At 41.7% G+C, this 27797-nt stretch overlaps 1 protein-coding gene across 8 annotated transcripts in view; it reads left to right on the top strand.

Moving 5' to 3' along the window:
• Positions 1-27797, top strand: part of AKAP13 (A-kinase anchoring protein 13) — a 208409-nt gene that overhangs the window by 37492 nt on the left and 143120 nt on the right. For all 8 annotated transcript variants that reach the window (XM_050978263.1, XM_050978265.1, XM_050978266.1 and 5 more), the window contains exons 3-4: positions 9813-9909; positions 20739-20783. In XM_050978263.1, the coding sequence (XP_050834220.1) occupies positions 20751-20783 (33 nt within the window). In that variant the 5' untranslated portion in view covers positions 9813-9909; positions 20739-20750. The remainder of the gene's footprint in view (positions 1-9812; positions 9910-20738; positions 20784-27797) is intronic.

Raw genomic sequence — 27797 nt, forward strand, 5'->3', positions numbered from 1 at the left:
AGCAACCTCTAGTGCTAAATGCATGTGCTGTAGGCTTGCATCCCTTGTTTTTGTTTTGGTGGGTGTGAGAAAGATTATTTGAAATTGCTAGGAAGAAAATTGAATGGATCAGGGAATGTGTGGTGAATTTCTCAGAATACTTTTCTTCATCTAAACTCCTTTGTTTAGATTGCTGGGCAGACAGTAAATTCTGCTGTCTCTATTTTCTGTCTGTAGAAATGCCAGAACCTTTTCATTTATCTAAAGCATATTTTTTCTTATTATTTATGCATAGAACACACAAAAGTTAAATTGGTATCAGCATGTCACTGCTTTCCATGGTTTAACTCTTTCTAATCCTAAACATGCTGTGAAAAAAGTGCATGTGCCCTTAGTTGTAATTAGTGAAGTGTATATTGGAAGACCTGTCAGGGTTTTTGCTTACTTTTCATTAAGTTTTTTATTTTTGTTTTGTTACCAGCTAACCCTGTTCAGTGCTCTGCTGAATGACAATCAAGTCCTGAAGAAGGCAAGCAATGTCTGACTGGGAGATTAGCCACAATTGCAGGAGTACAGGAAAGAGGAGATAGCAACAGTGTGAGGCTGGGTTTGCAGGAGGTGAATCACCACTTGCATAGGTGTAGATTGGTAGATAGGCACTTGAAAACCCTACCTGCACGTGGAACTTCGGGTAGTGCCTTTGCTTGATTGCTGTGTTGGTGTCTGGGTAGTGCCCACAGCCCTGTTGACGCTCAGGTGCTGTTGCACAAGTGGTCATTTACAGGTGCACTGGGAGAAGGGTGTGTCCTGACAATTAGTTGGCTTTAACTTCTTACTTCTCCTTCACTGAACAAAAAGCTGTACCTGCTTGGGGTAGGAGAGGAAGGGAAGGGTGTTCTGTCAGGGGAAAACTGTTGTCACTGCTGTAAATAAAGATCCTTTGCTTCGGGGGATAGTTGGGGAATAAGTCCCTGATGTGCTGGCAGGTACGTCAGCAAAGTTGCCCAATAGCCTGGTGTACCTGCAGTAGGGTTTGCTAAGTGATGGTAGCTTCATGTAATTTGTTTTTGTTTTTTTTTTTTATTTGAGGATGCCTAGCAGCTGGCAGTGAAGTCATCCCAGTGCTAGTTGGGTCACTGGTTGTAACTCTTGATTAACGGGGAGGAGTGTGCTTTGCAGAGAAAATAATGAGTAGGTCTTCCTGTGTGTGAAACACATGGGAGGATGCCGGCACCTCCAGGATTTCACTTTGCTGTGTGAATGCAGAGCCAGTAACAGGCTCAGATAATCTCAGGTTGTATTTGAGGTCAGACTTTGAGACAGAGGTTATATGATCATTTGCTGACTTGTTTCAGGATTTTTTTTGCTAGTGGCAAAAGCTTGCTTCCTTGCCTGGCATGCACTTGGAGTTACATGCCCTGGGCTCTTTGGGTACTGGGAAAATTTGTGCCATGTGCTAATGCTATTTCATAATGTCCTTTGCTTTTCTGTTCATAATACACTGCCCTGCTGTGATCTGCCTCTTTAAAGAGGAATTTGTTGCAGGTGTCTGCATTTGTAAAGGGGGGAAATCTGGCAGCTGAATGAAAACAGTCTTTTTGTTTAGAGGGAGGGAAAAGAGAAGTTGAGCTATATGAGAGCAAATCTGGCAACCTGCTGAAGGGTTTGCAGGGTAAAAGATGCTCTGTGGTTGCATGCTGGTTGTTTCCAGCCACCTGCCTTGCTGTAGTAAATGCAGATCTGTTGCAGCTGCAAATAGCTTGTAACAGCACCCCGTGCTTCCTTCTGCCTTGGCAAAAGTGAGCAGGAATGCTAACACATGGATATGAACAGTTACCATTGTGGATTTTAATAGGATTAATAGTGTATTTTGCAGGTGACAGAGGATTACAAGTATGGCATTTTTCTGTTAAGAACAGTGACATACTAATGACATTTTAAAGGGTTTCTAGATAAGGCACAGCATCTCTTCTCGAGGCTTTTGTTTGAACAAGCGCGTGCAAATATTGGCAAGCAGCTTCCCAGCTGATGCTATCACTCTTCCTTCCCCATTGCAGTTTTGGTCCTGTCAATTTTCTTATGAGCCCCTTGATATTGAACATATGGATTGGCCATGGCACTTAACTGCTTTTTTAAATCTAAATAATATTTCTCAGCCCTGATGCTGACATAGTGCTTTTCATCTGATCACTTTACCAAAAAAAAAAAAAAAACCAAAAACAAAAACAAAACAAAAAAACCCCTAAAATAAGCCTGCTAAGCTGCAATTTGGTATTGTGTTTATTGACATGAAAGGTCAGTAGATTCTAAAAGAATATTTCAAACTAAATGGTTTCTCCCTTGGAGCTATATAAGTGCTATGAATAGAAATCAATACTATCTGGAAGTATTTGAGCTTAGTTAGTAATAAACTCCATTCAGAAATCTTGAGGGAGGAGCACTCTCTTCCATATGAACAGTTCATGCTGAATGCTCAGCAGATACCTAAATTACCTTATTTGCTGTCAGTTCATGGGTGATATCTCTGTTAAAGCTATGCTCATAATACTTCCTTAAAGGAGGCTGCAGCTGGGAGTTAACTCACATGGCACAATGCAAAAGTGACTCCAGCTGTCAACTGAACAGGTTTCACTGGAGTTATGTCATCTCTGTGCAATGGAGTGTTAATGCTGGGGGAAGCAAGCACTACTTGTGAGATACAAGTGGTTGCTACGACAGGCTTCAGATAAATCTTTTTGAGTTTGAACGTGAGTTTGGGAAAAGGGCTGACTTTGCTTTGGGCATCTCTTCTCCTGGATGTGGATGACTGCTGCTCAGAAACTGAGCCTCACCTTCATCCTTGAGCTTCTGGTGCAAGGGAGGCAGGAAGGGTGTGTTTGAGCAGATCTCATGTGCTTGGAGTCAGATGATGGCTCTGGGAAAATGGGATGTGCACTAGGCAAGTCTGCAGCCTAAACGCTGAATTGTTGGAGCTGTTGTGTAACCCAGCCGTAATCTGAGTGCTGCGTTGCAGGTTTTTGTTGCATCATTAAACCTTCTCTTTCATTACTGGTTTAGGACCATTCTACAGATCTCCTAATTCATATAATTAAGTGCTGGGCAGCTCCAGTGTCATGTTGATTCCAGCAGTGACGTGACTTAATGTCATGGTTGCTTGGCAGAGCCAGGCAGCAGCAGGCGGGGATGGAGACAGCTTTTAAAGAAAGGGGGATCTGTCACTGCTGCTTGGGTGGAGAGGTGATACCATCCATATTACATCCAGACTGTGCTGGCAGCCATCTCTAAAGCCTTGAGCATGTCATTTTTCTGTCCCTTTGTGTCCCCTCCCAGCATTTCTCTGTTTAACATTGTGACAGAGGGATTCTTGCTGCATCCATGGTCTCAGCACAGAGGGACCGTGGGCTTGGCAGGAGCTGCAGTGGGAGACAAGAATATAGATTTGTTCTTTGTATTTCATACCAAGATACCTCCTTAATATGTAGGAGAAAACCTTTTATTAATGTGTCTGTTATATGCTGGTGTTTGCTTTCAGCATGTACATGTTCCCATCCTTGTCACAAGGCTTCTAAGCACAGCAAAAATTTGTTTCTTTGGATATTTTTGTAAACTATGTGGAAATGAAGAAGAAAATCAGTTTTGTACATGGGGAAAATCAGATTAAACAAGTGAATTGTGCAGGCTTCATGGCTGGAGCAGAAATGCCTTGCACTGATGGCGAGTTTGATGTCCTTCTGTGGTGATGGAGCTCAATTACCTTATTTAGCTCCATTTTACATACAAGAACTGAGAAACAGGCCACATTGATGGTTTTGAACAATGAAAGCAGGGGGATAATTTCATAACCTTGAAATCATGGCTTAGCTTTGGGCAGGGTGATGGACCATACAAGCCTTCAAACTGAAATTTTCACATGAATCTTGTTTCCAACCACTCTGCCTTCTCTCAGGGTCCATATCCTGTTCTGGGATATGTCATCTTCCCAGGAAATGTCTGGCATGTCCTGTCACAACCTGCACCCAGTATTTAAAAGAGAATAAGCCCATTCTTTTTAAGTGGGGAGCTGTGGTTGAGTGGCATTTTCCTGTGCCTTTGAGGCATTGTGTTGGTAGCTCTTGATGATGGCCATGCTGATGTAGTCCTTGCCTTCACTGTTTGTGCTTCCTCTATTTCCTGCTCTTCTGAAGGGGGTTTGTTTTGGGCTTTGCCCCATTCTAGCAAGAGGCACAACTCCTTGAGACTGGCACCTGAATATCATGGTAGAGGAGAGAGGAAGGAGAAGAACCTGCTGCAGAATTAGAAGTTTTTTAAAAAAAGATTGTTTTAGAAGTGCCTGAAGGCTTGAGAAGTTATTGCAGCTTGCTGCTGTTTGCTTTGTTTTTTAGCTAATCAGTCTGATACTGGTTCCCAGTAGGAAGGAGAGTAGTAGTCTTGAGTGGCTCAGTGAAGTGCTGATCCCTTGCACAGATTTTAAGCTGTCCAGAAGTTAAATTTTATTATCTCCCACAGACAGTCAGCCATGATGGTCTTGTGGAAACAGTTTGAAGTCCTTATCTCCATCCTGATGTGGTTTAACAAAGCTGTCTGGAAAGAAGCAGTTGCTGTTTAGGATGAGCATGGTGACAGGCTGAGGGGGTTTTCACTTCTTGCACAGTCCTTGTGGCACCTCATCTTCTCCTGGGGAAACAGGTTGCTGTGTGTGATTGCCCAAGAGGTGTCTGAGCCCCAGCTGCTGTCCAGAGGCAGGGGAGAAAGCCATAAATCGTTACAGGTCTTTTTGTATTAATGCTTTGTTGTGATTGCTAGTGGAATTTAAAAACTTCAAACTTCTTCAAAAATTCAAACTTCTTCCAGTTGTGTGCAGGTCTCCAAGTTCTAGATAGAAAATTTGTGTCTGTCCAGGGCTAGAGTGAGCAGAAAAGTGCTTTTGGAGTGTTGCCTCTTTGTTTCCCTTTTAGTCCTTTTACTCCATGGGGATATTTCTGTTTACAAGTTCAAGGCGACACTCTCAGAAGACTTTGGATTTCAAAAGTTAACTTAGTGTATATGAAAGAATATTTGTCTCCCATCTCTTGGTAATCAGGATTGATGGGACTGCAGTTAACATCTTAATATTATTGCTCGCTCTGCAATGTGTAGACATGTGAAATATGGATATGTTTTACTTCTATTGTTTTAAAATTCTTGGCTTTTCTTCATCCAGTATGCCAAGTCAGATGCTGCTGTCTAAACAAAACCCATCATTTACTTCCAATGGAATGTTGTGTGTGTGTGTCAAAATGTGATGAGCTGCAGTCTGCCCTCCACTCTTTATGGCACAAATGTAGCTTGATGCAATGGCTAGAGGATCACACTGCATTTACACTTGTCCAAAGCAATGCAGATTTTAGGGAAATAATGTTTTGTCTTCCATTTATATAGGATCGTAGAATTTTATAGCTTAGAAAAGACCTTTAAAGTCATCAAGTCCAGCCATCACCCAGCTCTGCCAAGCCACCACTGAACCATGTTCCTAAGTGCCACTTCTGCACATCTTTTAAATGCCTCAGGGGATGGTGACTCCACTAATTCCTTGGGCAGATGTTCCAGTGCAATCTAAACTTCCCCTGGCACAATTTGAAGCAGTTTCCACCTTTCCTGTCAGTTGTTACATTGAGAAGAGGCTGACCCCCACCCAGCCCCTCAATCCAGCCTTTCCAGATCCCTCCCCAGAGCCTTCCTGCCCTCCAACAGATCAATACTCCTGCCCAACTTGGTGTCATCCACAAACTGAGAGTGGTCTCAATCCCCTCATCCAGTTAAAGGTGTTAAACAGGACTGAGCCCTGGGGAACACCAGCTGTGACTGCCTGCCAGCTGGATTTCCCTCCGCCATGCCCTGGGCCCAGCAATCCAGTGAGCAGCAGAATCATACACCCATCCAAGCTCTGAGCAGCCAGTTTCTCCAGGAGAGTGCTGTGAAACAGGGTGTCAAAGGCTTTCCTAAAGTCTAGGCAGAAAACATCTGCACCCTTTCCTACATCTACTAAACGGGTCACCTTGTCATAGGAGGAGATCAGGTTAGTCAAGCAGGACCTGCCTCTCCTAAACCCATGCTGGCTGGGTGTGATCCTCTGGTTGTCCAAGGAGTGTGTCCAGATTCCCTTCCCTAAGGAATTAGGAAATACAGTTCTGACTTCTGGAAAGGTCTTGTGAGCCAGTCTCTCCTGGGAGATGCAGTAGAAGCAGGAAAAGGATGTCCTGTAACAAGAATATCATGGTATGCAAGTATAGGCTGTATATTAAGACCAAAAGGCTGTAGTACATGCAGTTGTAAATCCAGCAATGTGGGAGACGAGGAGGAAAAGCAATGTTATCCTTGACAGCATGATTTTGTGAAGAGGTTTTGTAGCAGGCAACAGCCAAAAGTCTGAAAAAACCCAGGGGTATGCTTGGGTGCGGGGACTGGCTGTGCTTGGGTGTCTTGTCTATGAAGAGGTTCCAGCTGTATCAAATAATCCCAAATAATCAACTGTCCATCTCATAGACCATTAGTTTTCTCATCTTGGTGCTGCTTTTTGAATTTGCTGAAAGGTTTGCAATGTCAGTTACAAGCAGGTGCTGAGATAACTTGTTTGATGTGTCAAAGTACTCACCTGGCAGAGCAACAAAACATAGAACACTTCTCAGAAAAGTAAAATAGGTTTGGGTGCTGGGAAAAAAAGGGCAAATTTGAGGAGTGGTTTCCTCTGTGCTGGACACTGGGGAGTGTTTGGGAAGGGTGGGAGTTTGCTGGGGAGGAATCAGCAAAGTAACTGGAAACCCCGAGACCCACATGTTGGGACTCTACGAAGCACGTTTAAGAGTCCCAACTGATTCCTCCCAAATAGATTATCAACACAGAATAATTTCTTTTTTGTCTATGTTATTCACTGTTGTTAATTTAATTTTGAAATATAACAAGACTCCCTTTTGGTGCTTTTCTCCTCTGCTTCTCGAGGATGTATCAGACGCAGATCACCTCTAAGCTATTGGGCTTTTTTGGTAAAACGACTCATCTCTTACAACAATTGCATATATAATCCAAAGGTTCAGTTAATGTTGTCTTCTTAAAATTGTAAGTAGCTATAACACTGTCCTTAAACTTTCTTTTCCTCTCTCTTAATAAAGAAGAGTTGTTTTCCTTTCTTGATAAAGAATTGTTTTGGTAATTAATCAGTGGCTTGGGTAATTTCTGCTTTAGCTGTCTCAGTGGGGAGGGAGAAAGATCATAAACAGTCTGCTGTCAAATAATTGTGTCCTAACAAAAGAGATGGGTTTTGCCCCCTATTTTTATTAAACTCAAGCAAAATATGCTGTGTAAAGGTAGGTGCCAAAAGGACTCTTCTTTACATTCTCATTTACTTTAGTGAGCACTGTGGGATATCATGACTGTAGGCCCTTTTAGGGGAGAAATTATTCATAGTTGCAGGTTGTTTGGAATATTTGCAGAGCCGTGAAGAAACCAAGTTGCTTTATATAAAGCTACTGTATATCATCATTTTCTTGTGATAATACTGAGCAGTTTTTCATTTGTAAAGCAGTATGAGCTCACCCATGAAACATAAATTTTAAACCCATCTTTTTAAGATTCAGAAAACAGGAACTATGTTCGTGTTCGTCAACACTTGGTAATGATTTCCCAGTAAAGGAGGAGGAGGGGAAGAAATCCCCATGGGGAAATCGTTCTGAAATGGGTGTGCTTAGGCATGCAGGAGTTGTCCCAAAACAATTTCATGGGAAGCAGAAATCAGTTCTTTGGGGAATTAGTACTTTGATGTGGACAACCTTACTGATTGTGCAGGTTCTTTACACACAGAACTAAAATATATAAGACTTTTTAATGTTACTTCTTCTTGTAGCAATCTAAAAACTCCCACAGAATAAAACCAGACAAAAAAGTGTGAGGAAGAATTTTATGATCTATGTTAGTCTTCATTGCTGGGCCAGTTTATTTTCTCCAGTTGCTAATACTTTCCAGGTCCTGAGCATCCAAGTGAGCTTTCCATACACACACCCTCATTCCTTAGTGGAGATGAGGAAAAACCTGCAGTGATTCACAGCATGCTCACTGTCTACCCTGGCAATGTTTGCCATACCCACAGTCCTTGTTGGTTCAAAGGGATAGCAGCAAACCCTGCTTTCTCTGCCAAAATATACAAATAGACTTTTAAAAGCCAAGTTATCAGTGTCTCAGAAACGAGTGAAACCACTGTATTGTTGTATGTCCCTTGGAAAGATCTGTTCCTTGGAGATCAACACAGGATGGCAAATAGTTAATCATTGCTATATCAAACAGTAACAATCTTCTAAATTGAGGTCCTGAAAATAACACTACAGAAATGCCGGGGGAAAGTTCCAGTCTGCTTGTTTGTGACTGCGAGGGTGGTTTTTACTGGTTAATGAATCCAAAGAGTGTTTGTACGCTCTTAACTGGGATTTAAGAGTTCAGGTAATTCCACTTTCAGCTCCAGTAGTTTGGCATAAGAATGTAATTCAGAAATGTGTGACATGGCAGTGAAGGAATTCATACACAATCCTCATAGTTTAAGAGGATGAAATTTTATCTGGTTTTCCTCTTTAGTCTATGTCTAAATAGACATATTTGTAGTAAAGAACAGTACCCTGTAGTGCCTTGCAAAATACTCTCCCCATTTCTCAGCAGAATAGATAAAAGAAACTTTTAGCTGTACATCTTAAGAAAAAACATTGTGTAAAACTGACATTGAGATATTCAGGTGATGCAGGTCTTGTGTAGATGGAGTGAGATTTGTTGTACAGTGCCTCACCTTCCAGTCCTGTACTTTCCCCAGCTAATTCACACAGTACAATTGATTTCCCAGCTGGTAACTACTTTTGCCATTGTTACTTCTGTGCTTGTAATTGCACTTTGAGGTTGTCAGGTTGGCTCAGGCTGTGAGATTCTCAGATGATGGATGTTTTCCCAACAGGGAGAGTGCAGGGGCAGAGTGTCTCTCTGGTAGAACAGGAGGAGGCAGTTGGTGTATTGTGCTTATGTTAGGTGGTGTTTGTGTGCAGCCACAACCTTTCCTGGTGTGGTAACCAAATGATGGTCTGAGATACCCTGATAACTTTGACTTAGCTAATAAAATCTCCCACACAGCATTTAATAAACTATAACCCAACCTTGGCTTTTCACCTTTTGACATTTGATTCACTTCAACTGCTCTTTCTAGTTACGCTTTAGAGACCATCCCTATGGATGAATCTACTGAGTAGATTTTGTCCCAGAGCAGGGAATCAGCCTATGGAAAAATTGCAGGCAACCTAGAAGGGTTTGGCAGAGATGTCCTGGTAAATTTGGGCTTCATCTGCTGGTCACCATCTGCCATCAACTACCTTTGTTCTTGTTGAAACACCTTGGTGTAATGGAGTCCACAAAGAGTTTGATGGAGTCTGTCTGGAGAGGCTCTGTTGATGGATGCAGAGGACTTAAGGCCAGCTTAGTGGTTTGGGATATGGTGATGGACAGCAGATCAACTGTTTTGGGGATAAACCAAATAGCAGGACAGCAGCAAATACAACTCAGCAGTGCAGTTATTCTTAGGTGGTGCCAGATGCCCGTGTGTGTCTATAAATAGCCCTGGCCATAATGTGGCTATTGTCCTGTGTGTGCTCATGGAACCACATGGGACTTCTGCAGCAAGCAACACATGCCTCCCACATGGCTGCCAAAGGAGAGGATGGTTTCCATCCCCCTTGGCAGAGGTGTTGCAGTGCCAGTTTGGGCGTTGGGACTGCTCTCAGCCATGCTGACCCTTGCACCTGGTGACTCTTTCTTCTTCTTCCCCCTTCTAGGAGCTGAGTGTTGTGACCTGCCCTACTTCTCCCTGCTCGGTGTGGGAACAGCCTGAGGAAGATCTTGGAGCCACCTGTACTGCTTCATGCAGTTAAAGTAAGGTTAAATGTTTTGGCAGCTCTTTTAGGTATACACCAGGATTGAGATGAGGGATTTGTGAGGATGGGTTTGCCCATTGTCAAGACATTTGTCAAACTTAGCCTTGACAGGAGGAGGGGATGCTGATATTAAAGCAATTACAATGATATAAACAAATTCAACAAGTTATTTTGCCATAAAATACAATCTCTTTGTGGTGGGGTTAGAAAAGGGATATGCAGTGTTGCCTCCTGTATTAACCAGATGCCACGGTATAAAATAGCACTTAACACTTAAAACATCAGCTGCTTTTCTCTGATATTTTGAGATGGAGCTTTCATGTCCCTGGGGCAGACAGGCATATGGTTACAGCCCCAGGATTTCCACAGGAGCTGGCTGGGGTCAGAGCTGAGGTGCCTCCTGGTCGGCACAGTGGCTGTCGGTCTGTCTGCCCCAGAGCAGTCAGGGTGTTGAGGCTTCTGGGTTTGTTGTTCAGCTAACACCAGCTTCTTGGTGTGGTGAACCAGATCACGGGTTGGATCTGACCTAAAAGCGATTGTATGGTTATTGCAATGCTGACAGGAGCTGTTTTGACTCATGGAGTTACACCCTTTCTCTCCAAAAAGACTTGAATGTGCAAAAACTGTTAGCCTGAAGCAAAGAAACTGCCAGAGTCTTGCCTGGAAATGGGTGAGCTCTGTCAAGGGAGGGAGGGAGGAAAACCACTGCAAGCTGCCTCTTTTCTCCTCCCACTGTCCCTAACCTGTTTACCTTCTGCAGTGCCTTGTATTTTCCATGGTCTTGCCTACAAGACCAGTGCTTTAATGAGACTGAGTCCAAGTCATTTGGTGTTACTGAGCTGTGGCAACAGCTGGGTGGATTAATCAGAAACTGTTGTTGCTTGTAGAGAGACAAGTATGTATTGTAATAATTTGGGTTTTCCTTTTTTCAGTGGGGTTGAGCAGTGGAATTATACCTATTTTCAGACCTTCAGAAAGAAATGAAGTCCTTGGCACACTTATGAATGGAACCTGCTTTATCAGGAATGAATAAGTGGCTTGCTGAGAGCTGTCCTCCAAGTTCATCGTGTTAAAAGGAGGAATGCACACCAGCTGCAGAGAAACAATTTGTGGCTTGATTTGTCATAGTATTTCTTAACTTTCTGCTAATTTGGGGAGCGTGGTGAGTTGCAGCAAGCTGTGCTCACTGCTGAGGAAGATTCCAAACCCTTTCTGGGGGTGACCAAGGGGGGATGACTTTTTTCACTCAGCTACAGCAGTGAAATCTCTGGGGAGGCCCAGCACAGGCAGCAAGAGCTTCTCACCTGAAGTCCTGCCTGGGAACCAGCTTCTGCCTCACGTCTGATTTCTGGGTGTGCCTCCTCTGAAGGATCTGGGAAAAAAAGAAAGGCTAATTTGGAGTTCAGGAGCAGCATTCTCATACCCTTTCCTTTTTCTACCTGCTGGTCTAGTATTTCCATAATTTTGTTTATAATGACAATCTTTTCATTTCATTCATAAAGTGGTTACTGCTTAATGAACTTCATGTTAATGAGCTCTGTAACATTTAAAATAGCTGCATAACTTGAAAAAAAGAAAAAAGCCATCAGCAATGAAGGGACGGATTTCCACTCCCCGAGCTTAATCCTGTGTTATAACATAATTGTGGAGAGTTGCCTGGCTGGGAACAGCTGCACAGCGTGGGCTCTGACTTCTGCAGAGCTCCTTGTCCCTGGGCTGGGGTAATAAATGATTTACTGGGGAAGCTGGCACCTGTGGGCACTTAACCCATTCATTTCCTGAGGGACCAGCCTGAAAGGTCACTTTGTAAAGGCAGTGGAAAGAAACAGTTTTAAGTGTCTGCAAAATGTGGGGCTTTGCATATGAGCGTGCTGCAGAAAGGCTCAGGTGCAGAAGGTTGGGTAGTGGAAGTGGGTACAAACATTGCTTATTGGATTTTCATTATTTGATGCTTTATTTAAAGATGGGGCTTGACTGAGTGTTCTATTTTTTCTGGGCTAGGGATGTAATGTTTTCTGTTCCTTGGGGTTTTACTTCCTGTAGGATATTGCCAGTGCAATACAGTGCCCTGGGAGCAGAGCTCTCATTTTCCTTGCTGGGAATGCCACACCAAGTGACTCCATCATTGCAGTTGCTGAGTGAATGATGAGCATTTTTTGAGCCTCAGAAAGAATGTTTCAGCAAAATGAACATGTTCTCTCATTGCCTAAAGTGTATTATTTAGAGAACATTTTCCCATAGTTTTGTGAGTTGAAAGAAGAGGAGCAATTATGAAGAAACAATTTGTAATTCTGCAGTGTCAGATGTGGTCGTGCTGTGCCACAGGGAGCGAGGTTAGCACAGGTACTCCTGTAGGAAACCTGAAGTTTCTGATGAAATTTTCTTCTTCTGGAGGAAAGTGTTAGCCAGGCTTTTCCTGAGTAAGTCTGTGGTGCCTGGGGCCAGAGTGGCAGCATTTGCAAAATGGAGCCTAAAGGGAAATGTGAGTCTGATATATTCTTCAGAGAAGAAAAGCACATTAAAATTTGGGCACTGGAGCTTCTTAGACCAAAATGCAAGCAGAAACATGTCTTGCATCTTGGTCTTGATGCCATTTTTTTCCAACTTGACCTGTGGCTAGAACGCTCTGCTGTGGAGAGTTAAGGGTGGTGCATGCCTTTATTAAAATATGCATTGGGTAACTACCTGGTTTGTAAATGCTAGGAAATATTTAATATTTGTCAGCTTTAAAGTGTGTGATTTTTTGGGCATCATGGGTTGTTTTCTACTGCAAGCCTGTGTTTTTGGGAGTGCAGTACAAGTGCTGTGGTTTGGGAAGCACAGAAAGAAGCAGGGCCTTACTGCTCAGCTCTAGGGCTTGAGGATATTTCTTTTACTGAAACCATCATTGCTCAGCATAGTTCCTAAAACTGCACAGCCTGGAGAGTCAGAATAGTGAAGTGGAGAAGGTTTTAGGACATGTGCTGTTGTAAGAAGTGTAGGAATCAATAGTTAGAGGCTTTGTTCACTCCCACTGCACATGTAAGGCTTTAAGTATCTCCTCTCTGTTGACAGCTCTCCACTGTGTTTATCCTTTTGTGCACTGGGGTGAAATACTCCCCAAAGCCTGTTCTTGCCTCCTCCATTCTTCACCTCGTCCCATATAATGCATCTCTGTTTTCAAGGATATCTAGCAACTTGCATGATGCTTCAGCTGCCCAGTTTGATACCTGAGGATTTTCATGAAGTTCCTGGTTAAACCCCAAAGTCAAGAATCACCCCTGCAAACATGAGCTGGTTCTCATTGAGAGCTTCCCCACAGTTTGCTGCCAAAATGTGTATTCAAACAAGAATATGAATAGGAAGGTATAAACTGGATTTTGCTGATTTGAGGAGGCAGCTAGAATGTCTGCTAAGGATTTCTGGAAGTTAATATTTGAGCCTGAGATAAAAGTCTCATGCATACGTGAAACAGCTGCCCCAGAACCTGTTGGAGGACTTAATTTGAGTATAAACATATGTGTGCTCTTGCGTACATGCTGCTCTTTAATTCAAGTCAACTGTTAGGTCTTAACTTTATTAGGATGTAGCTACTTGAACTGAAGATGTGGTCTGTGATTTTTATTTTATTATAGAAGCATGATGCCTTCATTTGAAACGTTGTTTGGATTTTACAAATCGGTATCTTAAGTACTGTTTGCCTTTAGTAATATATTAGAGGAAAAAATTTACAAGTGAGGGCAGGGTTATATCGGATTACAAGTGAATTGCTTGACAGTATGTGTGTACTGTAAAATGGGAGATTAATCAGCCTGTGTTGATGACCCATGGACATTTACAAAAGGCTGGTCTTTCTGTAGCACAAATAGATTCCGGAAACAGGAAAGAGGCTTATGACAAGAGGATGAGATCAGTTTGTATAATTAGAGCTGGCTAATAATCCTTTTTTACTCTCTGTTTTTCCTACTTTTACAGTATCTTTCTTTATTTGAAATTGGGCATATGAACTATAAAGAGATAGCTGCTGTGATTTTAGTTTTGTAGGATTTTTTTTTTTACCTACTAATAGGTGAAGGGATGGAGCAGGAAAATACATTTGAGAGGGATCTCTGCCTTCCCCTACATGGGGAAAGCATTGCTTTTGTTAACCCAACATTGCTTCATGTCTTCCCAGGCTTTGGGTAGGAATTAAGTAATCCAGGTGATTATCTTTTTGACAATTATGAGATTGAAACGGTCCAAAAGAAGAAACTTAATGTTGAGACTAAGGGTGTTTGGCTCTGGACTAAGACAGGGCTGGCAAAACTGAGTTAGGGACTTATTATAGCGTGATAAAGGTTTAAGCTTATTTTTTATGGGTGTTTTATGCTTGCCTGTATCTTAGCTTTATGTTAGACTTCATTATTTTGGGAAGGGTAATTGGAAAGGTTTGGGTGAGGCAAGTGGTGGGTGCAGCCTCTGGGCAGCTCAGCTCCCAGGCCAGGAACAGTGTGGTGCCAGTTCCTGCTGCCAGGAAGCTGAGCTACATTAAGCAAAGCAAGTAATCTATATCCAGGGCATTTTATTAAATCATCAGTCAATTAAATTGGTGACGCTCTGTTAGCTTGTGTTGCAGTGAGGCTCCAGCCCCTCTGCAAGTGGCTCAGCTCTACAACTCCCCCACTGCTGCTTGATGTGCTCTTGTACATGCATGCCACAGTATTGTGGTTTCCAACACTGTAAAGAAAAAGGCCAACAGATTTTAGGCAGATTTTGCACTTAAATATGTTTTTTAAATTACTTTTTTTCTAGAGGGAGAAAATTGTTGTGAGGTTTCTTTTCTTTTTGTGAAAGGAATCTCTGTGTGTCTGGTTTTTCTGAGGGTGGCTTGCTGGGTTACCTCTGTGCTGTTGGAGGAGAGTGATGAGAACAACACAAAACATCTCTAAACCTCCTTTTCATCCCTCCCTTGTACCCAAGAAACTCCTCTTTGTCTGTAGTTGAATGGCAGCATATGTTTTTGTTTGCAGACAGTACACAGCTGGGAAGCAATATGGAAATGCTGCATGAGGGATGTATTTTTATTCCTAAGCAATCCATTTAGTGAGAAAACATCACGTTCAGGGAGTTACATAAATTCAGGTGATTGCACACAAATATTTGGAGGTTTTGTAGTTCTAGGCTCAGCTTTGGTACTAAACACAATGCTGCAGTATGCTGGTAACTTGTTTGGTGCTTCATGTTTGAGATGTGGTTTCTTGTTTCCTCAGCTCCTCTTCTTTCCAGGGTCAATGACTTTTGCTGGTGATATCACTTCTCTGTGTGTCTGCTAAATAAATTTGGGATGAGATACTTCTAATGCCTCCAGCCTCCTGTTTCTGACCAGATATACAAAATCATGCATTATTACAGCTACAGAGAAAGTTATTCTGCATTTGGTATTATGATGCTTGTCTTAGGGTTTATTTTAGTCACTGCAATTGCAGCTACTCTATTTATACAAATTTCTCCATGCACATTCTTGAAGAACTGGGCTATGGATTTATTTTTCCTGTCAAAGCTATTTGTAGGTTTTGTCCTGTTTTTTTTTCAGTCTCCTTTCACATGGGTTTTAAGAACAGGGCAATAGTACAGTGATTACACTGATTAGAAAGCTCATTCATTTTATGAATGGTGAGTTCTGGTGTTCATTCAGTGTTGAATGAAACTCGTGGAACAGAGTGTGTGAACAAACCCATGTCTTGCCTAATACCACAAGGTAAGAGTAACTTACTGCAGGTCTCAACTTTTCGGGAATACACCCAGGAAAAAGACTACACAAGAAAATATAAGTAATAAAACCAAGATCAAGTCATTGTTTCTTTCCATTTCCAGAGTTTTTGCTAAAGGTGAAAAAGAAAAAAAAAAAAAAACAAAAAAAAAAAACCCAAAATAAATGAAGAAGAGCCTTTTTTCAAAGAATTGTGTTATAACAAAAAAAATGAGGAGACTGATGATGGGTAATACAACACAATGAAGGTCATATACCACTCAGAAGAAAAGGGGAATATTTCAGCTTAGCAATTCCCCTGGCACTAGGGGAGAACAATAAACTTGTGAAAGACATTGCTATTTTAGTTCTCTTTGCGTGAAATCATGGCTCCAGCAGGAATTCCTCTGTATATGGGCAGTTGGTCTCCTCTCTGCTCCCCTCACTTACCACTTCCCCATCTTTATTTATCTTGTGTAGTTTAGAGCAGCAGCAGCTCTGTAGGGCCTGAAACCCAATCCTCTTGATATATCCAAGTACTTCATAAATTAACATTTTGTAAAACCAGGAGTGCCTTTGAGGACACTGTGCTTTGTTGAATGAGAAGTGGTGTGGGTTTGGAACCTTGGTTTTATTTTTGTAGTGCAGCCATATAGAAGGAAGTGATGCAGCTCAGCAAAGGAGGTGAATGTGTGCTCCCAGGAAATCCTGGGATTTCTTTAAACACTTTCACAATTTCTGTGTTATTTGCCTAAAGGGTTGCCTCTAAGGCAGGTTGGCCCACTGTGGGTTATTTGTGTCCCTGTTCAAAGAAATATATAAAATAAATTCTGTTTGTCTTGCTCTCTTGCAGATAACTAGCATCAGTAGTGCTTTCCTAATTTCTATAGGATATATGTAGTTTGGCCTACCTGGTGTATTGTTATTCCAGAGCCTTGAAATGAAAGTTTAGTCTCTTCAAACCAGTTCTACAGAATAATTTTTACAAAATAAGTTCTGTTGCATCAAAAAAAAAGTAAATCCTCCTTTGGCTTTCATCCCAGCAATGCTGTGATACTTGCAGCTGAAAGCCATCCTGCTTTCTCTGCATTTCTGTTTATCTACTGGAATGCTTTCCATGCCATCTGTAACCATCAGATTCTTCTTGTGTTTTCTGGCTGTTCTCTCTTGCCTACAACCACAGGCTCTTCATGGCTAAGATCAGGTTAGGTTTTCTTTGGGCTTTGGTTTTTTCCTTTGGTACAGCTCAGAGTGCATGGGTAGAGCTTTGCAAATAAGGATTAATGTTTCTAAAAATCAAATGTTAAAATGATAAATGAAAAGGTCAAGTGCTGAGATTCTGATAAAGTTCAGCTTAAACTTGAAGTATATATCTAGCTGAAGTTTACTTAAAATACCTAAAAACTGAACTTGAAAAGATTGAAAAAACTCAAACACTTACAGTTGAAGTTTGTTTAGTGCATGAGGGAGAGGGAAAAGGGTAGATAGGCTTTCCCACCTGTACCACGTGGATTAAATACCCCTCATCCTCCTGGTTGTTGCAGTTCTGCTCAGTTGCTGGAGGCAAGAGTGGTTGTTTTTGTTTCTGCCCTGTAGAAGATCCTGTAGATCTTCTTTCTGATAAAAAGATAAATATAGGTTTGTTAATGGGCAGCTCTTGAGAGTGGCACAGTGTTTTCTTTCTTACATATGCCCCATATGGAGCCAGGCAGCCAGGAGTGGATGCTGGGGAGCTCACAGAAGCTGGGCAGTGAAACCAGCATTTGATTTAAGTGCCAAAGAGAGCAATCCTGACCAGGGTGTGATGGGAAAATAGAAAAGGCATTTTGGCATTCATGGTGTTCAAAGTCCTTCAGCCCTACAGACTGTATGTGGAATGGGTTGGCCTGGAGGAGTGCTGACCTCTCTGTCAGATTTGTCCTCATGATACACAATTTGCCTGCAATGTCTAGAAGAAATAAGCCACCTAATTATGGCCAAATTAGTGGTAGCTGGGGGCAGTGGATGAGAAGAGGGTTTATTGCTTTGGCACAAGGGGTTTGTGTCCCTTCCTGCTGCCTGTGCTTATTTGTAAACTCTTCAGGGCAGAAACTTTGTTTGCATTGACATTTTTACAGCATGTATCCAGTGGGGCCCTTATTCTGGATGAGGTTTTGGGAACCACAGTAAAACAAATAAAAGATTTTTTTTCCTTTTCTTTCCCTGACATATATTACCATACCCGGAGAAATGAAGAGCAGTCGTTTGTCCTCATCCATGAAATTTTATGTGAAATAACACAGAAGTTCTCTAAAAGAGACATTAATAAAACTCAGTGTATTAATTCTTCAGTGCTTAACAGAGCAGAAAGGTGTCTGTCCCATTTTAGAAGGCTCCAGTAGCTATTTTACTGACATCTGCAAATTTTTACAATGTCTAAAACCACTGTTGCTTTGAAGAACTTGAACCTGGATTTTCATTTCACGTCCTACTTTCCAATTTGCAAATACGGGGGGTTTCACTGTGTTACCCTAAGGTGGAAAACCTAATATAATTCTAAAAACCTTGCAATGTAATTGTCCAGATGTTTATGGAGCTTGTGATAAACCTCCCACTGAAATTCAAAAGGTTTAGCTATTTGTGAGAAATACCATAAATGTTTTAAGTACAGGCAGCTGCTACTGGAACCTGTGGGCTGCTGTGAGGGTGCTGGGGGGGAGCTGGGCAAGGAAGGTGGGATTTATATTTACCTGTTATTGTTAGTTTGGATTTCAAGACAGTTCATGTGCAGTCCAGATTCTGATCTCACAGTAGGGCCAGTTATTCTCACTGCATTCTTCTGTATTTGGTACAGCAAGTTCTTCCTGCCCAAAAATATAGAAGTGGCTTTCTGGGGCTCAGAGCAGGCATTGGCTTGGAGGCTGTGCCCCTCTAATAATAGGAGAAAACAAAGTTTAGCTGTTAAGCTTCCTTTCCCTCCTCATTTTTACACTTGAAGTAGTCCAATTTACTGACTGTATTAGGATCCCTGGGTATCTTGGCTATGTTATGACCAGTATGATCTGCTTTTTGTTTTTCCTCTTCTTACTGGATTAAACGTTTTCTAAAGTTTTTTGGAGGCTGCTCCCTGCCTGTCTACTGGTTGGAGAAATTCACTTGTCTAGAAACCTAAATTTAGTCCTTTATTGACTCAGAGTAGTCATTCAGGCTTATCTGTCACTCAGTTTTTCTCCTGTGCTTTGCCAAAGAACTCCCTAATAAGATAAAATGAAATATCTTCCAAATCTCCCTGGCTCCTTGCAAACTAAGTTTGCATCCTTAGAAAAATTGGAATGGCATGTACATTGTGAACCAAGGAATCACTTTAAGTGACTGATGTAAGTGTCAGCCAGTAAAATAAGAGGGGGAAAAAAATCTTCCTGCATGAAATATTCCCATGATTTTTTGACAAGAGCCACTGTTCAGCAGTGTCACCTTATTTCGCTGCTGCTACTGTGCACTTCTCTTGCAAAAAAAAAAAAAAAAAAAAAAAAAACCACAAAAAAAAAAACAAACCTGTCATGAGTTTGAATTCAGAGGGAATTAGTCTATACCAATGAGAAATTCTAAAAATCCATATGTGAAGTGAGCTTGAAAGCTAGGGGTTTTTTTCAAGCATGATTTGATTTCTATATGGTACAATAAATGCTCCTGTCTAGGGAGTGTTTTTATGCTGCTGTTTAGGACACCCAGGTTCAGAACAGGAGAGAGAGGCTCAGATAGGTCATAAGGGAGCTTGGCAGATTTTGTGCATTTTTTGGTTTTGTTTCCTTTTTTTTCATTTTGAGGCCTCAGTAGGACTGGAACTGCCAGGGGCATGTTGTAGGGCACAAGTGCAGATGGTTTTCAGAGCTGTTCTTGGAGCTCACCTGCCCAAATGGCAGCTAGTGCTACTAATCCCCTCTTTTCCTGAGTAATTTTTTTAAGAGCTGAAAATACAGTGAAAACTATCAAGCATAACTATCAGGGTGTTCTTGCTGTATGGAGGGGAATCTCAAGGTTAAAAGCAGGTAGGAATTGGACTGGATTTGAAACTCTTGCAAAATATTTCTCCATCCACTGGCTGCCTCAAAGGACCTTTTGCAGAGGGGCTGTTTTGATGCACAAGCTTGGCAAGTCGCTCTGGTATTTTAAAGCAACTGGCACAAAAACATTTTGTGAAATGAAGAGAGCGTGTGAGGGAGCAAGGCTAGCTGGAATCAGCTAAGAGAACTTAGGCTGTGGTTTAATTTCTGTCTCACTAAAGGCAAACTGTGGGATTTGGAAAGGAGCAAAGTATGAACAAGATCCTGCATTTTTGGTGTGAAAAGCAGAATGGTATTTCATCTATTTTAAAAAGAGCTTGAAGTATTTGCAGAGCATTACCAGTTCTGCAGACATGAGTAACAGCAGAAATTCCATTTTTAATTGTTTTGCATTCCTTCATCTTAGGATCCTGGATCTCTTAATACACACATTAAATGAAAACTTAGAGCTTTTGTTTAGAGTGAATATTTTCTGCTGGAGTGGTGGAAGTAACTCAAGAGAAACTCTGGTTCAACTGATTCAAAGCTCAATATAAGAAACTTTCACCAGGTAATAGGGAAATTCCAGGGAGAGACCAGAAAGAGGAAAGATTCTTGACTAAAATAGCTTTTGCAGGATGAGTAATTTTAGATTCTTATTATGAAAAATGCTAATCAGAATATGAGCATCATATATTCTGGAAGTTTTTCCTTCAGAGCATTTTTGGTAATTCGTTTCCTATGTAGTTTTGAAATGTTTTTTAACAAATAATCCAGTGATGGGGTAAAAAATGACACCATATTACCTTGGACAAGGTGGTAGTTGGATTTCTTGAGCAGCAGAGAGAACTACAAATACTCATAAATGATTTTTCATGGAGGAGTGGGGAAATTGGTGGAAGGATTTCAATCAAGGATTGATAATTGCCATAAAAAGCAGATATGAAGTGAGGATTGATAGGAGGAAAGCGGAACTGAGATGGAAGGGAAAAAGTGCTTGTTGCAAAAAGGAATGTGTGAGTGCTAAAGCAACTTACAGAGAAATACATACAGTTTTATGAAAAATAGCTTAAACTTGCTTTTTCTTTTTTGTTTCAGTGTTCTGAGGTCATGAAACTTAATCCACAGCAAGCTCCGTTGTATGTGAGTACCAATTAATGCACTTCACTATTCACACAAAACACTTCCCATCAGCTTTTTGGAGGTGCTGCTTCTTTTCTTTGTTCCCTAAGGAGTTTATTTGTATTAATTCAGTTGCAGATGCTCAGTGGTAATGCTCTCAGGTAAGTCACAGAGCTCCTCTGGTTTCTAGCAGACTGTTTTAAGTTGGTTTTGAGCTATGTAATGCTGTCCCTGTGCCGGTATCCCCCACTTCTGTTTTTCCTCCCCAAAGTGTGCTGGAGTGCTTGTGTGACTTGATGTGTTGAGAGGTGGTGAGAAGAAACTGCTAGTGTGGAAAACAGGGCATCCCAGCGTGCAGGGCTTGCCCACTGTGATAATATTTTTCTGCCTGGAGTTTTAAACGTGGCAGGGAGGACCTGGAGGCAGCGCAGGGCTGGGCTGCAGCAGGGGATGGTTTACGTCAGCCTCTCCGAGCTCGTAACCTCCATGAATAAGGAACAAGCTTCCCCTGGCCCTGAATAGCAGCTTTGTTGGAGAACATGGGCACTGTCAAATTAGACCTGGATGTGTGGGGGTGTGTGAGCGTGTGTTCAATCTGTGCCAAAGCTGCCAGCCAGCTCTGTAACTGTTTGCTTTCCACATTGCCTTGCCATGCTGGGAGCTGGCTGAGCTGCTGCAGCTCATGGTCCTGCCCACAGACCTCACCAGCCAGGGCAGAGCTGGATGAGAAGATGGAAAATTTGAAGGGAAAATTGCTTGCAAATGTGGTTTTTAACGGGAAGGAAGGAGAAACAATCAGGATGGGTGAGAAACCTTTATCTTGGAGAGTGTTGTGTGTTGTCAATAATGGATCGTATTGACCTTCAAGGCCATGGAGGATTTAAATTTTGCCTACCTTTAGTTACCAACTAGAAGTTTGCATTGGAATTTATTCTCTACCCACTGTCCTAAGTCTGTGCTTGAAGCAAGATTAAAATACTCCGTAGTGTGACCTGATTTTGTAGAGTTGCTTTCCAGGAGTACACCATATCCTGAATTTTGAAACTAAATGTTGCCTGAATTTTGTTAAATCTCAAGTCTACTGAATGTACCTCGACTTTGAAGAAACTTCATTTAAACTTAGGACACATTAAGAGAGAATGGAACTTATGTGCAAATATGTGATGAAATTGCTACAGTAGAAACACTTGAATGGTGTAATGCAGAACGAAATTATTCTCATGTCATTTGAACACTGTATGACTTTGCTAATCTGGAGGCTTTGTTTTCTCAGGCTTATCTACTGAATTTGTTTATTTTCCCACTGTTTTGTGTAGGGTTTCATTGAATATGTAATACTGAAGTGGTACACTTAGAAGTCCTCATCCCCATGTGATAGACAACTGGGCTGAGGTCAAATGTAGCCTGGTGTAAAATAATGATTGTATAGCACTTGGTATAGTGTTTCTTTGCAATGCAAATAAGTTACATTATTAATACATCAGTGACTCCCTTTTCTCTCCTCTTCCCCTGGCCAGGTGTATACACAAATCAGCTCCCTTTCAAAAAACCAAATTTGTTGGTAGCTTAAGGAAATGTGAAAGGTCAAGATTTAGTCTTTCTGTTTGCCCTCAGTATAAATGCTTTGTACGTTTTAAGATCAGTTTTGTTTTCCATGTGTTGCTAATTGACAGCTCATCTGAGAGTCCTAAGGTGCCAGCAGAACACAAAGAAAAGGGTATCTTCCTGGTATTTCTATTTTTCTAAAGGCAGACACAGCAGTCTTGTGGCCTGGCCATTGGGAGGCGAATAACAAACCTCACCACATTCTTTCTTCAGAGTGATGGCAACTCCATTTTTCATATACAGCCTCCTTGATCTTGTTTTCAAATTACTGAGAACAGTATTCGGTTAATTCCTCCATAAGGAATTTAATCTCTTTGAATGACTGGAAATAACAGGCAATACTGACATGTCAGAGGATTTCCCTATCTTTGTCTGCTTTCAGGAAAATATGTTTCTCCCACACTTGATCTTTTTGTTTTTGACACCTTTGCATTTTCCTCTTTTAAGCTAATATATTTGATTAAGGATTATGCAATTTTGTATATTTTTTTACTAAATCTGCCATGAGTTTCAAGCTGAAAGATCCATTAGATTGTTGTTTTCATCAGCAGCATTACTGAGCTCCTTTTAGGAGGAGAAAGTAAAAAATGATGTCTCCAGTTCAGTTCCTGGAAGCCAGTTAGAGAGCTAAAGCATACTTTATCCTATCTGGTAATTACCAGGTTGCCCAGATTTCATAATTCATAATTAAGAAAAGGGGTTTGGGAATGTGAGATCCAGTGTTCTTGGGACCAAAGTTTTTTGGGTGATGGAAAAGATGGTATTTCCACATACAAACCAATGGAGGATAGAGATTCTTGTATTACTCAAATCAGTGTGCATAAAAGGAAGGAAGACCACCTGCTGTATCCTTGGTACTTTCTTTTGGCTGCTTGAACTTCTATTTACCTCTTCTGTAAAAACCATCTGTGCTGCCTCTGCAGAGCTGTTGACCACTGAGGGGTCATGGCCTGTAATGATGAGACTACTGGCCCCTGTAAGTGTGAAGATTAAGAAATAAGGTGGAAAACATATCCTGTAATAATGAGTGTTGTGTTTTTGTGATTCAGTGCCTCATTTCAGCCTTGCCTCATTGTTCTCTTGTTGATGAGGTTGCCAGGAACTGGAGCTCAGCATTGTTGCAGGTCTGGGCTGGGACAGCTGCTCCTCCTTTGCTCTGCCAACAGCTGGCTCCTGTCCCCCAGGAGCTGGGACCCCAGGAGCACTGTATGTGTCACCCAGAGCTGTTGTTATCTCCATTAACAAGCTGTTTCAGGAGCTCCCCTGGCCCTGGGAGCTGCTCCCAGCAGTGCAGTCATGGGGCTGAGGAGCTGGTGCCAGGAGAGATAGGGCAGGGAAGTGTTCCCCAATTTAGCTCAGGTGCGATAGCACAATGCTGGTGCTCATGTGGGATGGGGGGCAAGCAGCTCCCCCACCCCTACCAATGTCAGCATGGAATTGCATTTAGAAAGGGTTGGTGGCACTCAGCAGAGCCTGTGGCTGAATATTGTGGGGTGAATTTGAAATAAAAATGTTCAAACCCACTTCCTTAAGATGCATTGATTTCTTCAGCTGCTAAAAAAAAGTGCCTCTAGCCAGGCAGTCCTTTGGTTATCTGCCTCATACTGCAGTTGGGAACATCTTTATTGATGCACAGACACTGGACTCAATCCAAAACTAACTTTGCTCACATCCCATTTCGGTGCCATCCTGTTGATATGGGAATTCTTATCGGGCACAGTGTAGAGGATGCAGGACAATGTTTCAGACCTTACTCGTGGTCTGCCTGGGCCTTTGTGCTCAGGGAGCCCGGCATCTCAAAGCTGAAGGACCAAGCTGTTCTGTTTACTGGCAGGGCTTGGGTGGAACAGGAGGATGGGAGATGAGAAGTCACAAACTTCAGTTTTCTTTGGTTTTTTTCATGTGCTTGCAGTGACCTCAGTGATTGTCATGTTTTTATAAAAGTTGTATCTCCCTACCACCAAAAGTCAAAATTTCAACTTCAGCATTGTAAAGTGCTTCCTGGCTCCTGTTGTATTGGAATATCCAGATCATCTAGGAGTATGAAAAAAAAGGATTAACAATGCTCTGAACAATGGAAGTGTATTATTAGGTGGCCGTTTTATTGTTGTGATTCATTAATTCTCTGTTTATAGATGAGATTGTTTACATTAGTCACGTAGATTAAACTCCATGGATGTTGCTAACATCCATGGGAAAGTGCTTTGCAAATGTGAAGTGTTGATCTTTTTAGAAACATTATCTTTAATTGGGAGTCTAGCAGATTATTCAGCAGGAGATTTAATTGCAAAAGAATCAAGGCTCACAAGCCATGTCCTTATTTCCACCCAAACTTTAATAAATATGGAGCACACGTGAAGGAACGATCAAGATTGTGTCTTCAGCTGCATAGAGTGTCCTGAAAATCTCCCTTGAAAAGTAATGTGCACAGCTTCTGATTTCAGCCTCTGCTGGCTCTGGGGTCTCTGTAGAATTATTGATCATTTTTGTAACCCAGTTGCATTTCCTACATCTCTGAAATCAATGTTGGTTTGGTTTTTTTTTTTTTTTTTTTTTTTTTTTTTTTTTTTTGAAAAAAGACCTGAGAGCAGTATTTGGGTATGAATGTTTTGGAAAAGCATTGAGGTGGCATGCAGGGAAACGTTGGGAAACATTAATCTCATCTACTCTTGATTGCAACCAAGGTTACAACCTTAAGATCTGCCTTTAAGACGGGAATATTTTTTCATAGTGATAGTGATCAGTGGGTGTGAAATGGAAAAGATTAGCAGCTGGAGAAGCATGATGTATTGCTGCAAACTTTTTTTTCCTTTTTCCTTTTAGATTAAAAGGAACAAACTTGTTTTAAATCATAGCACTCCTCCGCTGCATGGTTTGTCTAAGGTGTGCCCACATTATTTGGAGTGACAAACCCAAATGTGTCATAACTGGTGATTGCATGAGAGGGCAAACACTTAATTGATAAAAATGCTGCCATTGACTTTGGTCTTTAATCAGGTCTGTGGATGGAGTCTCTTGTCTAAACTGCCACTTAGGAGCTGTGTAACCTGCAGAGTTTCTCAAGGAGACTTCTTGATAGAGATGAGAGCTCCCACTTTCCAAGGCAAAATGTCATGCAGCTTAATGAATTATGAACTTCAAAAGCTTCAGAAAGAATGCATTGACCCTCTCTTAATATAACCTGGGGTTTGGGTACAGTAGGTCCTCTTCTGTTAATGAACTACTGTAAATTTCCCAGTTTGTCCTGCTTTAATCTAAAACTGAAAAAAAGGATAATGGTTGTAATATTTTCCCCCGCTTGCATATTCATAGAGAATGATGCCCTACTGAAGTGCAGTGTGTATTCCTGAGAAAAGCAATTGTAATACCCTCTTATGTTCATGTTTGAACTCCCCCCACCTTCTGAGTTAATATTAAAGAGTTGAAGGTAAAAGTTAACAATACAGAGTTCTGAGGCTTTGTCAGCTGTGTCTGTCCCAAGAGCTGTGGCTCCCCGAGTCCCTGAGTGCAGTGAGGTGTTGTACCTGTGTGTGCCTCACGTCTGGCTTCTTACCTCAGGTGTCACTTGTGCACTGTTGTGTGATATATGATCAGTGTTCTTCAGAAATCTCTACCTAGGGGACAAAAGGACAAAATGAAATACTTTTATAGTTCTACAGTAAGATGCTGTCATGAGGTTGGCAGCTGTGCTTAAGTTACTTTTCTACTAAAGCAGAATTTGTTTGCTTAGTGGCATCTGTGGTGACATAGGCCACTGAGCTGCCTGAATATCTGAGGTCAGTCCAGCAGAAAAAGGAGAACATACCACACATGCTTTTGATGTGGGAATTTCTCACGAAAGTCACTATACAGAAGCCTTGTTTTTGTTTCTCTCAAGGTCCTTAGGCAAGAGGACAGCCAGCCTTGATGTTTAGTTCAGCTCTGTGGTGAGAGGATCTGATAAAACTCTTGTCTTTTATTTGTTGGGTACTTGATTTCTTCTTAATGACAAACTAGCTTTCTGCCCTACCTTCAAAATGTCTTTGAGTAATGAATGAGTGGAGGCCTCTGAGCATCTTTTACAAATAAAATATTTGCTTGCATTACTTGTGGAAGAACCTGCTGCTTGGTTGGTTTTAAGAAAGTCAGCTGGGGCGCCTGAATAAACTGATTTTTTTTGAGAGGAGTATATTGCAGCTTGTCTGGCTCTGCTTTAATTCTCCAGGCAAAATACTTTCCTCACTAAACTGTGCTTGACCTCATCTTTTAAGTTTTTGTCACTCAGATCTTTGATTTAGATTCTTTTCATCCTCTACTTCCCAAACTCTGGTCTGCATCATTCAGGAAGCCATCCCTTCTGTGGAAATGGGTGTCTGGCAGCTGCCACCTGAGCTCAGCAAAGTCCCCTGGCAAGCTCCCTGCTGCTTCTGGGTTCTGTCACACCCCAGTGCTGACTTCTGCTCAGTCTGGTTATTATGAGGCTGATTGCTTGGCTTGCTTCTCTTAAGAGAGACATTCTCTAGCTCATGAGATATGTGTGATGTTAGCATAGAGCTGTTGGTGAAATGGTCACTTTTGTGCATTTACTGAAGGAAGCTTTGCCTGGAGAAGTTGGATGAGGCTTCCAGACCTTCAGCAGCATCTTCCTCCGGGAGAAGCTGTTGATTAAATTGCAGCTCAGAGGCCTTTTCTCAACCCTTCTTCCATATTGTCTGAAACTAAAAGTGCTGGATATGGGTTCAAAGCCCTTCTCCCCTCATTATCTATTTGAACTTTTCTTCTGTGATCCTGATTTGTGGGTGTGAAAGTGCTGGTAAACAATAAACAGTCTGGCTTGAAGTCTGGAGCACTTCTCTGAAATTCTGCCCTTAACTCACCACTACTTTGCAGCATTATGTGTGAACTTTAATATGACTTGCAGAAGATGCCAAAGCTGGTACAGCTGGTAGGGGTGGGAAAGCAGAGACAATGATCTGCTTTTGGGGAGCTGTTAGATTGCTTCCTCCTGTTTTCTGAAACTGCAGAAGGAATCCTTATATTATCACACTAAGAGTTATATTAAAATTGGGTGAAATTATGTACATGTCTTGGGCTCTGTGTTTGGGATTGATTATTTCTTGTGGTAGATGATGATCTGGGAGTACCTGGACAGACACAAGAGATGGTGTCTCATCCTCAGCATCACTGACAGTGTTGCCTCCTCTCCTGTCAGGAGGAGCAAGCAATGGAGGTCTGCATTTGGGTTTAAGAGAACAAAAATACTCTGCAACTACTGTTCCACTGTGGGATGTATTCTTATGCTACCTTTAGAATGAACAAACACATGTCCATGTCATTCCTCAGGATACATGCCCCTGCTGTATTTCCTGTAACAAAGTGCTGACAGTCATTTTGTTCTGCTAGAGGCAGTTCTGACAGCAAAGCTGGTGTGAGAGCAGTGCTCATGAAGAT

The sequence above is a fragment of the Serinus canaria genome, chromosome 10, assembly GCF_022539315.1.
Source record: "Serinus canaria isolate serCan28SL12 chromosome 10, serCan2020, whole genome shotgun sequence".
Taxonomy (NCBI): Eukaryota; Metazoa; Chordata; class Aves; order Passeriformes; family Fringillidae; genus Serinus; species Serinus canaria.